At 37.2% G+C, this 13,826-nt stretch overlaps 2 protein-coding genes across 2 annotated transcripts in view; one reads left to right on the top strand and one right to left on the bottom strand.

Moving 5' to 3' along the window:
- LOC140237253 (peroxiredoxin-1-like) overlaps window positions 1-7,187 on the bottom strand; it is a 31,234-nt gene extending 24,047 nt beyond the window's left edge. Inside the window, exons 1-3 of the mRNA XM_072317198.1 lie at window positions 7,055-7,187; window positions 5,958-6,081; window positions 1,498-1,534 (exon numbers count right to left, since the gene is read on the bottom strand). Coding sequence (XP_072173299.1) covers window positions 1,498-1,534; window positions 5,958-6,060 — 140 coding nt within the window. The 5' untranslated portion in view covers window positions 6,061-6,081; window positions 7,055-7,187. The remainder of the gene's footprint in view (window positions 1-1,497; window positions 1,535-5,957; window positions 6,082-7,054) is intronic.
- A 3,103-nt stretch (window positions 7,188-10,290) lies between these two features.
- The window catches only part of LOC140237152 (uncharacterized), a 43,393-nt gene continuing 39,857 nt past the window's right edge, over window positions 10,291-13,826 (top strand). Inside the window, exons 1-4 of the mRNA XM_072317094.1 lie at window positions 10,291-10,372; window positions 11,310-11,498; window positions 12,073-12,157; window positions 12,784-12,963. Of these exons, the coding sequence (XP_072173195.1) occupies window positions 10,366-10,372; window positions 11,310-11,498; window positions 12,073-12,157; window positions 12,784-12,963 (461 nt within the window). The 5' untranslated portion in view covers window positions 10,291-10,365. The remainder of the gene's footprint in view (window positions 10,373-11,309; window positions 11,499-12,072; window positions 12,158-12,783; window positions 12,964-13,826) is intronic.

Here is a 13,826-nt window from a genome sequence, read left to right as displayed (position 1 = left end):
TAAATAAATAAATAAAATCTAAAACTGAACATTATTTAAAGAAGGAATGTACATTGGCTCACATTTTTCTTTGTGAATAAAATGCCCAAGAGAAAGTGAATCTTTTAGGACTGTATGCATTATTATGACAATTCTTTTCAACAGAAATTGTGCATGAAATGTATTCACAGTACAGCTAAAAGGTCAGTAAACGGGATTTTGGCCTGAAGCACAAGGTTAAAGGTAATGTTTACCATTGGGGAACAGTGATTTAAAAAATGTCTGTGTTAAGAGTATCACATTTGATGAATACTTGTAAGTGTAGGTCAGTTGTATCACAAAATATCCTACCATACAAAAAATTGGCAATAAAGCCTAAAATATTAAGGAGATATCACTATTTTTCTCAAAAAACCAAAACTGTAGACAGTTTATTCTAGAAACAAATTAATTATAACTACTGTTCTTTTCACGTTTTGTATATTTAAGAATACCATCACTGAATGCTGTATACGCCGTTATTTTTTGCGTACAGATATTTTCGCGAATGACGAGGTCATAGACATTTTCGCGAGATGTTGTTTTCGCGAATCGACGCCAACGCTTACGATAATGCTCTATTAAACAAAGCGCATGGAGACAATTTTGCGTGTTGTTAAATTTGCGATCCAACTGCAATTTGCGAAAATTAAAACCTCGCGAAAATAACGGCGTATACAGTATACTGATTAACATTTTGACATTGGTTGTTTCTATCCCTAACTCAGATTCTAGAACTATTTTGATGCAATAAAGCTGGGTTTTAGTTTCATCTGCAAATGGTAAATAATGCCTTTAAGTATGCCTCAACAGTTTGAATAGCTTCAAGTTCACTATTAAAAAACAGTTGCCCCGACCCCTCTATGTGCTTGGAATGATAGGAATGCACACTCACTGAGCCTTCAGAACGATTGGTCAAAAACATCGCAACAAAATCTGCTCGCTGAGATCTTTAATTTTCCATGGCAGTCTCCTTGCTTTACCAATGTTCTGTATACACCATGCACTTTTTCGTGGTGGGTCGAGTTCTGAAAATTTTTTTGAAGTGCATGTAGGCTGCTATTTTACATTGCCTCCTAAGACACAGATGAAAAATTGCCTTCATGGTAGAAAATCACTAACCTTGCTTTTTACGAAGGATCACACATCAATTACAATGTACTTATTCATTTCTCCCGAGGTTTATGTATAAAGGAAATAGTTATGCAAATTTATAAAACTCAAAAAGAGTTGCATCTGCAGGGATGATATGGTAAGCTTCTGTATTGACACAAGAATCTTCAAAGAAAGATTCTTCAATATTAATTGATATTAACTGACTGATGTCTATTTCTGTGATACCGATCAGTGTGAGGCACAATTAAACATCAGTAACAAATTCTGAACTGTATAATGAATTATGGGGTAATTTGACAATCATTTAGATGAATAAGTAGTAATAGAAATAAGCAAAAAATCAAGAACATTTTGTATACTCACAAGTCCAGAGGATAGAAGAAGAATACAAGGTATTTTCCTGTAGGTAAAAACAGGAAAACATGTTTGATGCTGTTGATAAGAGAGTCCATTGGAAAATAATGCGTGAATGACAACTGAAATACATTATGTTTATTTCAAATCATCAACATTAGTGTACATACATACAAATCAATTCAGGGTACAACATGTATACATTTGGTTTATCAAATTCAAGATACTGTAACATGTATAAACACTCAAAGCACTTCATACCCTTGGTAATTAGAATATGATTATCATTAATTGGATGTCCATACATATATCTCTCCTCAGCAAGTCAAGTTCTGCACATATACAAAAGTCAATTAATCTTCCCGTAGTTGTAGCTTTACAAAATAATTCGCCACATAACATTTGATAAGTCAAATAAGCACAATCATCAAAGCTATCATTGATTGGATAAACATTCTTCAGGTAAACAGAGGTTCCTGTATGAGTGCAGAGGAAATAATATTAGAGATCTAGACCGTACCATGAGTGGTATCAGTTATTGTTGTTCAAAAATGAAAATATTGTTATGCCAACAGCAGGGGTGGCTAGACTTCACACATCAGTCATTGAGGTACCATGGAGTTATCATGAAGGTACACGTAACTGTATTGTGTGTCATATTTTTGATATCTTAGGAGGTAATTACATCATTTTCAAATCAGGACAGCTTTCACATTCTTTTATCAGGACAGTATTATAATTTATAACTGTTGATTTTTCAGGCACACTTGGCAGATGGGCAATGAAATTCAGTGTTCGGATATGGGGTGCAAATGAGGTCCAAAAGCTTTTAATACATGTTTTCTCACTCACTTAAATGACCACTAGCATGGTGGACAATAAGGGACAAAACAGTATTACTTAGAAGAAGAAAGAAAGAACAATTTTTCATATGAAGGTATCATGAGATAAAAATGCCTGCATTTCTTCATCTTTTCTTGGTTGTACTGAACAAGAAGTATGGTTGTAGAGTGAGGATTTTGAAGAAGTTTAACATTCAAATAAAATATGAACTCATATCTACCATCTCTGGGTAAAATCCCCTTACATGTATTGCAAATGTTGCTTCATCCATTTAACCTTCTGTATTCATTTGATTCACAAAGTCACAAGACATTGTGACTAGATTCTTGTCCATCAAACAGGTTTTAACTACAATAATACCTTTCTACAGTTGTTGATGTAAGATGTAAGACATCGAGTTTTGAACATGCTAATTCTTCATGCTTGTCAGAAGCACACGCACATGTGCCATTCAGCATAGAGACGTTGATTTACCACAATACAAAATAAATTAAGATGAGCTCTAATTCATGCACATAAATATTGTTCCCATTTCATGGAAATGGTGTCAAAAACATTGCCGAGCAAATTATGAAAAGCTTTCCTTCACAAAGAAGTTCAAATGCACTCACAAGATAATCTGATAATCAAATTCAATTGCAGTGTATGCGCCCAAGTCATCCTGAGAAATATGGAACCCATCAATCAAATATAATTTGGTTAAATCTCTAAAACTGGTAAACTTTGATTCAAACCTTATTGGTGCTGATTTGGAAGATACACCATTCACACACAGAAAAAAAGAAAACAGAATTTAAAGCAAATGGAGCAAACGCCTTCATTGATATTTTGCTTCCATGTCAGAAATGAAAGGAATTTGCTTTCATATTCTGTGAACAATAAACCCACCACTTGCACAAATTCAAAGTCATTCACACAATCACAATGTAACACATTAGGCATTTTCACATCAGCCCGATGTTTCGAAATAGCGCGCTATTTTCTGACTTGGCAAATTTTCCCGATAGCGAAATAGCGCGCTCTTTGATAATGTGAACACAAATTAGCGCGCTAATTGTATCACTCTGATCGAGAAAATTTCTCGACTCCAACTCGGGAAATTTCTGAAATAGCGGGATAGTAGCGCGCTATTTGATAATGTGAAAACGACTCGAGAAATTAGCGCGATGAATCCCATCATGCCTAGCGTGTGTGACCCGATCGATCGAGGCAAACTGCACACAAATCATGAGGAATTTTTGAGAGGGCACACACATTACTGATGCTGTTTGCACATACTCAGCTGTTGAATTAGCTATTTTAAAATTTTTAACTATTCGGGCTACCCCTCTTCGGGATGATGTGAATAAGAAATGAAATAGCGCTCTAATTCGCAATCGCGGAAAATATTTCGAGCTTGGATTTTTATCAGGCTGATGTGAAAACGCCTATTTACACTATAAATGTGACGGTGTATCACTAAACCTACAAAAAGTTGCACGTCTCCATATTAATAGGTGAGGTCTCAAACTACAAAGGTATGAAGGGTCAACCTATGTATGTACTCAGTCTTCAGCTTTTTGCATTTTCTTTAAGAGCAACTCTTCCACATAATTCTTAAGTATGGGGCCATAAAATGGATGGAAAATTGTGGTTTTGATGCACTTTTTCTAAAACAGGTATTTTTTTTTCTTTTAAGAATAGTGTGATGAGGTATGTCTTAGTGGCCCATATTCTTAAAAAAAAAAAGATTCACATGCTTAGCTTTCAACTATAATAACTTTTTAAAAGATGAAACCACTGCTTTGAAAGTAAGTATTATTCAAAAATCAAATGTGCTTCTTGAGTGTCCAAAATTTCAGGTTAATCTGATATCTCTTCACTGTGGTTGCTACAGAGTTTTACATTCCATTTCTCTGTTCCATTCATTGCACAGAGCACAGCTTGGAGAGATTAAGTGCTTGAATAGACCCCAAACTTCAAAGCCTCTTTTCTCAGTAACTATTTTTCCAGTGTGTACATTCTGTCCATTACTCAGATAGCTTTGTAATGGAAAAGTCCATTTATTGAATTGAGTAATATCATTTTAAAAGCTTACAGCCTGCTTTATCAGAATATACCCTCAACTAAAATTCCAGGTCTGGTGACTTTTTGTTGATTTTGCGATGTAGGCCTACTGTCACAAATGTCACAAATATATTTTTCAGGACAGGCTGCACTTCGGCACTTGATCATAGTATCTTTCTTTTTAATCATTATGAGGTGTAATTATGTTATATCTTTCCTTTTTCAAGCTTCTCAAAGATGACATGTAATTCACAAATCAAGGGGAAATCTTCAAAGGGTTTTGAGGTATTCCAGAAATGATTTCAAAGGATGTTAATGCATGGAATTTGACAACATAAACAGTCCATTCACTAGAAAGTTCAATTTCAAAGATCATGGTGAAACATTCATCAATATTCAAAAGTCCAATTATCATGACATAGCTCTCTAGACATTAAAAAAAAAAGCTGTACTTCCATACTATAGGTTTTCCTTGTATCTGAACTCCCTAACTGCCTATAGTATGAGTAGAGGAGTTGTTTTATTGGGTTATCTATTCATACTGACCTTGCATGAAATAGTTGTGATAAACGCACCCAAAATGATTATCTTTTCATTCATTACAAGATATCTTAAGTTCCAATTCTCGAACCATGCCCTGTGTGTGTTTGCAATACGGGATCACGTTGTCTTCCGATTAGGGCATGAGAAATACAAATATTTGGAGAACTCCTATTCATCTTTTTTTTTCTTGTGCAATAACCATCTAACGTTTGCATTGTACATATGCTAAATGAGTGGTGTTCTATTAATTTAATCCAAGCTTTTTTTTAGTTTATAGAACTATTTGGGCAAGCAAAACAGAAGAAAACTTTATAAGGGCTACTGCTTGTGGGGGGGGGGGGGGGGCTACCACAAACATACCAGTTTCAATGAATTTCACTTGATTTTGGCACAGATAAAGCTAAATTTCACAAATTCAATATTTGAAATGAGGAGCATTTACTTCACTAAATTTATAAGATTACACAAATCTGCTGAAATCAAATTTCCAAGAGTAAAAAAATAAAAATAAAAAAAATGCAAAATAATGTAGCTACAGAATGACAGAACAAAGAAAGAAACAGAGTTCCCTGTCATTTCTGAAGTTTAAGAATACCCTGTAAAAATTGTATGTATACCAATCATTTTTTTCTTCATTTACAACTCCACTTTTCCACAGGAAAGCATGAATGAAACTTGCAACCTATCATTTCTGCTGTATCATGCTTAAATATACACGTATGTAGTGCTGTGCCGATTCCTTTCCACGGAGATAATCATAAGCTCACTGTAAAACCAGATGAAGTTATTGGCATGAAACTTTTGCGAATTGCAGCAGACAACCCTTTTTGCGAATTGTCCCTCACATTCAATTTACTGTGTAGACAAAACATTTGCATGCATTTTACTAGCAGCCTCTTCTGGGAATCTTCTCTCCTCACAAAGTTTGTGAAACTGAAAGTTTTATGCTTGCAAAACAATTAATGTCTGGTTTTACAGTATTTAATACATTAGCCAACTGCTACCCTTTACTTTCCCTTTTGGACAGGGAAACTCACCTTTGTAATCCGACAGCTTGACATCTACAAATTCTCCATCCACGCTGACTGCTGTGCCCTCAAAGTATGGCGCTGGTTCCTGGACTCGGGCTTTTCCACTCATGGTGACCTGATCTTTCACTTCCTGTATGCGTGAAAAGAAAATACACGTCTATTCAGTGGAGTAGAGCTGAATCTATTCTTATTTCAATTGATGTCAAATGTGTCATGTCATGACTGACAGCTAAAATCATTATTGATATAAAAAATCAGAAGTAGAACCTAGTAACTAGTACCTGGTACTAAACTACTAAATTTTTACTTTACAGAGCCATTGTTACAGTAAAGGCTTATGTGAAACAGCAGGGATAAAACAAATCTGAACATTTAGTGTTTCTTTTGTAACACTTACTGTAGTGTAGTGTAGCACTGAAGCAGATTGAGCAGAAGAAAATTGCATTTGAAGTTTATGAAGTTCATCCTTACTTTAAAAATTACTCTTCTATTTGTTCTATTCAGCATACAGTGTAGATACATTGTCATTGAACATGGTGTAAAACTTCTTGCTACTTTGTAATTTTGGAATATTATGATCAGAAATGTGAAAGAATAGATCTGTGTCAATATATCTGATAGCAGTGATAGTCAACCACTACCAGCTCTAGGAAATCTTATGTAAAATTATCAAAACAAAATTTTCTGTTAAGTATAGAATATTAGTAGGTCTACTGTTTATCATTAGGGTCCATATATATATAAAAACGAAAAAATTGTCGAGGAGATGGGTCTGTCATCTTGCTTTGCGCACGCCACCTCGTTTTGTCCCATTCTCATGGCATGGAATAGCGAGAGATTGCACAGTCACCGTACACTCCATACCCCACGTGCGTGTCACTGTATTGTGTGGTAGTAACATGTGAATATTGCCGCCGTTCGCCCGGCGAGTACCGGGTATTGCTTGTGCATGTGATTGGTAAAGCACGTACGCCATTTGCAGTAGCAGACTAAATATGTGGTGCTTCTTTCCTAACAAGCTCGAAGATCAAGTACGGGAAACTTGTATAGACTATCATAATTTATCCAAGAGCAAAAGAACAAACTCAAACGATGATACTCACGGGTTTGGACTACAAACGAGGGTAGATTCGGCGTCGTGAAGTTACGGTACACCTGCAGAGAGAGTGAAAAGGGAATTTCGTATGCTACCACGCTTTTTTGTGCTCGCGCTCGATGATCATCCGCTCAGGTTTAGGGATCAACACGGGGAGCTGAGGTTGGGACACTTGATTGTGCTGCTAACTGCCGGTTGGATGCCACTGTGTGTCACGCTCGCTCTGTGCTAGATCACTCGCTCGCGGAGCCTGGAAAACGAGTCTACTAGTCCGCGCGCCGCTCGACAAGCGCGCGCACAGAGCTGGAGGGCAGTTTGCACTTGTAATTGGAGCATCCATGCCAGAGCACAAAATTTATGTTACAAAACATGGGTGTGGGTCCCAAGTTGCGTAAAACTCCCCCACCATACCTACCGAAGGTCAGTTAAACCCTGAAAGAGGAAGAAAGTTTCTTCAACAGAGTAGCCTGAATTTTACTGAGGAAAAAATAGAAGGCTAAATTTCCAGATTGTTTTTCTGGGAATGACATTTTGAACTTAATGTTATGGTGTTGTTAGATGTCAACTTTGTGGAATGTTTATGAAACTCACCTGTGCAAGGGCCTATGAATAGGCCTAGCGGTTTTCCGTAAAATTACCAAGTATAGTTTCTACGTATAGGCCTATATACAGTAGGTGGCAGGAAAGTCTTTAAAATGATTGAATAAGATAGGGGTAGACATCTAAACGCTGCTGATTTTTTTTTCTTTGAAGATTACAACTTTGCAAATTGATGAAGACTGAAAAAAAAAGATATGACATTTTCTTTCTTATTCCTTCCTTGAACGACATTCACACAAAACGTTGCTCGTCGTAAATGCTTCCTTTGATAAATAGAAATTAGACAATCAGCAAAAATTTACCGTCATAATAGATCTATGCACCATCAAAGATTTCAACATGACTCCATTGGAAATCATAGGGAACTGCCGGACTTCGACCAAATAAAGAAATGATTCATGTTATGCTTTTGTGCATAGTCGCAGAGAAAATTGGGAGAATACTTAGTCAGGATGTATTACAGTGTAATGACAAATTTCATCTCCCCTCATGTGGCTTAACAAGTTGACGTCTTAATCTATATCTAACACGGACGTCGTAGTCGTTGTTGTTGCTGGGTTTTTTTTTTTTTTTTTCCATGAATAATCCGAGGATGTGAAATGTATACATTTGGATGAGCGCGCATGAACCCTGACCTAATTATCTCTGGAAAGACAAAAAAAAAAAAAAAAAGAAGCAAAACATTGAAACAAAACTAGAAAAGCACTCGTAGTGTGTGTGTGTGTGTGTGTGCCGGGGAGCGTTTTTTTTTAAGACGGCACAGATTGGGGCATGGCGCGTGTTAAACCTATGGGAAAAACGTTGGGTTAGGGTTTTTGGTTATGGTTATGGTTAGGGTTAGGGTTAGGGTTGGGGTTAGGGTTAGGGTTAGGGTTTGATGGTTAGGGTTAGGATTAGGATTAGGGTAAGGTTTAGGGATAGGGTCCCCGATAGATTTTTAGTTTCCCCAATCTGTGCTGTCTAAAAAAAACACGCTGCCGGGGATCCTAGAAGGGTCATGGAGGGGGCATCCATGTTTTGTTTTTGTTTGTGCTTGTTTTTGTTTCTGTGAACGTTTCTGTTTCTGTGATATGAAATTGAACGAAATTTGAATAAAGAATTATAAAAAAATCCATTGTTTTTTTCATGGGACAGACAGATGAAGTCATGTGTAATATGTTTTACAGTAGGCCTAGATTGGATCTATGGTGGGCGATTAACAAAATTATAATTGCGTAACACTCACTCAAATATTTTTAGAACTTATTGAAAACAAACATGTGCCCAGTTTGAGACAAGCTGGAGTCCCATTCAAGATAATGCAATACAAAATTTTATAACAAGTATCTTTTTTTTAAAATACCTTTATGCGACATGGCCGCATAGAAAGAAGCTCGACAATCTCTTTGAAGACAAATAAGCACAGATATGCCCAATGTTTTAAAAAAAATGATATGTTCATTATTTCCTCAATAGATAAAACACCTTTTACCTTCCCCAAAGAAAAGAAAAGAAAACAAGTAAAACCACAATCTACAAAATGACATCAATGCCCTCCAAAAACGTTGACAAAAATAATAGAGTGCATGCATACGCAGCTTAATTATATTTACCGCTCCCTTTTATTCATCTTTGCAAGCTTGCATGGATTAAATGTGTAAAGCGCACTAAAACATGACGAAAAGGAATGTTTTATATATACATATATATATATATATATATATATATATATATATATATATATATGATTTGTAACTTTGACATGAAGAATAACTGGCAAATGATTATTGATAAATGAGAGACTGGAGCAAATTTTAGATGTCACGTCTCTTTTCAACCTAAGTTTGACATAGACCTAAACATTATGGCCTATAGCTAGTAAAAAGAGGTTGGATCTCAATATATTTTTGAGCAAGATTTAACATAATTGTAAGCGAAAATTAAAGGTTAGATTTAGAAGGAAACATAGTAATGGAGATAATTATAGTGTGGTTGTTGATCATGTTGAGATAATGATAATGATTATAAAAATGATGGCCTCTAAAAATAGATCGTTAGACATATAAATAAAATTACTATAGGTGATCTTCATTTTTTATAGCCCGTTATGTATACCCATAGGGCCTACCGATGAACAGTGGCAAATCCGGGGGGGGGGGGAGCGTACCTGTGAGCGCCCCTTCTTCAATTTTGTTTTCTTTTTCTTTTTCTAATGAAAGAAATAAAAAGTAAAAATAAGGAGGGTGCACTGGTTGGGTACGTGCCCCCGATCCTTCAAAGATTGTATAGTGGCACCAGAAGAGATCAAAAGCTGATGAAACCTGGCGGAAGTGGCACCAGAAATATAAACTACTCCCCCACCCCCCACCCCCCCCCCCCCCCCCCCTTAACAGAATTCTTAGATCTGCCCTGGATGAGTTGTCACAGCTATATTAACCCTTTGCATTATAAATGCTCAAATTGCAAGCAGAGCTAACGTTGGAATAGAGTGGAACGTCCTGCGCAAAAAAGCGCTGCCTGCCTAGCGCCTGAAATCAGTGCACAGGGATAGGTGCCGTATTTATGTTATATGCTGCCATCAACGACGAACGTCTCAAATCATGTCTGGTCCTGTTTTTGGTTGTTTTTGTTCATTGGCCTTCATCGTGTGTATTTTGGCATCGAATTCGTTCGTAATACACGAATGTTGTGGCGGGAAGGGGCAATTTTCTCTCAGTTTTCGTTATGTGACGTGCAAATATGGCAGGTATGGTTTGCTCTCTCTTTCGTAGATCTATTATTTGACCAATCTCCGTTGTACATTTTCCATAGTCTACTAGATGTCTATCTCGGTATTGACGCTTATGAAGAATTATGCAGTCCCATCTATGGAAAAGGGCGTTTGCTTTTGGATTTTACGTGAGGGTAAATTAACTGCAGCTGCCCCTGGCACACCGGCACTGCTACTCTCCTCAGACTCAGTGGCAGTAGACAGCCCTAAGCCCTGTCGCAGTACACGAGTGTCCTTCGCACGGCGTCTGGTCGGGCTATCTGCTGTTCTGTAGATCTATGCTTCTGGGTTCTGCTAGTCTGGTGGGGCACTGGTGGAGTGAGACACGACCCTGGTGCCTGTGACGTGATCAGCGTGAGCGTGAGGGAGCTCCCTCGCATATTTAGCCCACACAAATTACCGTTGTGCGTTGCTCCACTCCAATGATCCCGGGAGTGGAGCAATGCTGACGGTGTGAGTTAAAATGATAGGGACTTTTTGAGTGGCTGAATGAGGAAAATGATGTGACACCGACTGCATGCAGGCGTATCTCGATGGCAATGCGTCAGTCGTGATCGTGGACATTAAATGTCTCAACTTGTAAATTATCTCATTCATATGAAAATGTTATGTTCTGAGGTTGTGGGTTCTAACTGTGAGGAGTGTTACTTCTACTGTAGACAGAATCAGGAAATGGGGTTCTAGTTCCTCATCTAACGTAACTTCATGTTTACACCCTCTCACACATGTCCTAGTAGATCTATGTGATTGCATATTAAAGCAACACTACAGCATGTAATCTTCATCCATTCATACCTTAAAGTAGAACAGCTCACAGACACCCATTCAGAGACTGCTTTTCATTCAGTTTTTCTTTTCTTCTTTCAAATCATCCAAATGTGCCAAATTTGTTTTGTTTTTCTCTCATTACAAGACACGTGGAAGGTTGGGGACAATTGTATGGCTCCTTATTCTGGTGACTCCTACCGCTACAGGGCGGTCATCCGCCAGATCCAAGTGGACAGGGATGGTCAGCAGGTGGCGGAGGTCAGATACAAGGGTTTCTCAGAGGAAGAAAATGAACTTGTCAGACTGACCGATTTGAAGGAGCTGCCCAAGTCAAGTAATTATCAGTTTACTTAAATATTTAAGAATGGATACTCAACATTTGAACAGTGACTTTAATGGATGCATATCTCCTCTTCGATTGTGTGATAGTTGTGCATGCACTTGTGCCATTTGGAAGGCAAGTGCCACATCACATTTCAAATTAAATTTGACATAAAAAGGATGGTGTTGGAAAGAAGGCTAATACTCACACATGATATAAATGACATGAGATGAGAGAAATATATGAATGAGTTATGATTTAAAGACAAAGTTTTGATAACAGATGATTAAGAATTATGAATTTTTGCATACATACTTATCTGTATGAAATGGGTCATAAGCTCAAACAAAATAAAGAGCCATTTCTAGTGTTATTTTGTACTGTTAAATAGTTCTAACATACCTGTTGGGTGATGAGGTGGGTCAGTCAGTAGTGCACCTGCCTTGCAATTGAGTGACTCTGGTTTGCCTCATTACTGAATACTTCAACACCGAAAAGGCTCCGTTTGGTTAAAGAAAAGTAATACCATTTGCCCTGTTTTACACAGTATTGTTTGTAAACCTTCCTTTTCTCTTGGTACAAGCAGATAAATCTCCCAAGCCCAGTGGCTCTTCAAGCCTCAATTTCACAAGTCCACTGCTCAACTACATGTCAGAGGAAGACAGAATCAGGTTTGCACCCAAATCAAATTGCATCTTTTTTGTGTGTGTGTGTTAAGCTTATAAATATGTTTATAAATATGTTTGATCTTTTTAAGAACATATTTCACTGAAGTACAGCTACGCAATTCCTGATGAATATAAAATGCACATTTTCTTGATGTTCTTCACTCTGAATATGGAAAAAAAAATCTTTGTCCTGAAAAACATAGTTTTGAATGGATGAAAATGAAATGATCTGTTAATGATTTGATTTTGTATACCGTAATAGTGGAAATTTTCGCGGATTTCGCGCACCCAGAAATCGGCGCGGAAATAAACGCACACAAATATTTTTGCAAGCTAAACTTTCCAGTAGTTCATGTCTTGATTCCTGGGAATGAAAAACATGTGAAACTCATCTTACTCGGCCGAGTGCAAAAAATTACTCACACAAAAATATCCACGCTTACAGTATTTCATCAAATTTGATCAGCATTGATATTTACACAAGTCATATTACAGGTGAAACTGTCAAATACTGCACAACAGTGGCTGAATGTGTAAGAGAAAGCTATGTCTTCAAAGCAAATCAGTTGTTGCCATGACTAGGAGAATAGTTGATTGATAAAGGAAATCTTCCTGCTGTTTTCAAACAGAGCAGAATATGCAGACATCTATGATGATCCGCGACCCACACTCAAAAGGAAGGAGATTATTGACCCAGGGTCAAAGAAGGGTTCAAAGGTTGCAGCAAACAAGAAAAGGCTCAAGGGACCTGTCGCCATTGGTGGGAAGATCAAGAAAACAGTGAAAAATTCTTTGGAAGATAACAACAGGTATTGTACTTTCCTAAGGAAGTGATAAAAGAAGAAAAAATCAAATGATAAATCTTGTGGGGTATTCCTAAGCCAATTATTCATTAATGTTTGATGAACATTTAAGTTTGTTAATGGGCATGAGCCTGCCTAAAGTACTTATACACATTTTAGCTTGGTTGAGCATTGCTAAATCTGTTTGCCTTAAGTGTGTGTATATAGTAGTGCATCTTTGTCGGGTGGCTGTCCTTCTAAGAGGTACCTCGGCAGTCATTCAGAAACACTCTTTAGAAATCTAACTTCTCTTTGCTCTGTGTTATAAATGTAGAATTAGCCCTGTATCATTCAGCAGTAATGTCAGGACCAATATATATGGAACTTGTTAAAAATGGTGTCTGATCAAGATTACCTGTTGCTGCATTCAAATCATTAACACCAGCATACACAGGATATTGGATGCATTGCAGACTAAAGTGTTTCATGCAGGCTACTAGATTGAATCTTTAATTAGTGTGTAGTGACTGTTTTGAGTACAGGTGAAAAGTATCACTTTGTTCGTGATAGAGCATGTCCACGTCTAACTACTAGAATCTCTAGTATACACAGCCCAGTCGCTGTGGTAGCATTCGTTGCTAGTAAGTTGAAAATTCACACTTTCTTTGTCACTTCATATTTTCTCTGGTCCCCCAATTGCCAATTTAGCCATTCGCGAAAATGTGTGACATCGGCAATTCGCGAAAATTTATGTACGCGAAAATTATAGCGTATACAGTACTCATACACATTTTAGCTTGGTTGATGAGCACTGCTAAATCTGTTTGCCTTAAGTGTGTGTATATAGCAGTGCATCTTTGTCAGGTGACTGTCCTTCTAAGAGGTACCTC

The sequence above is a fragment of the Diadema setosum genome, chromosome 13 (genome assembly GCF_964275005.1).
Source record: "Diadema setosum chromosome 13, eeDiaSeto1, whole genome shotgun sequence".
NCBI classification, from domain to species: domain Eukaryota; kingdom Metazoa; phylum Echinodermata; class Echinoidea; order Diadematoida; family Diadematidae; genus Diadema; species Diadema setosum.
This window is presented reverse-complemented; position numbering and strand designations above follow the sequence as displayed.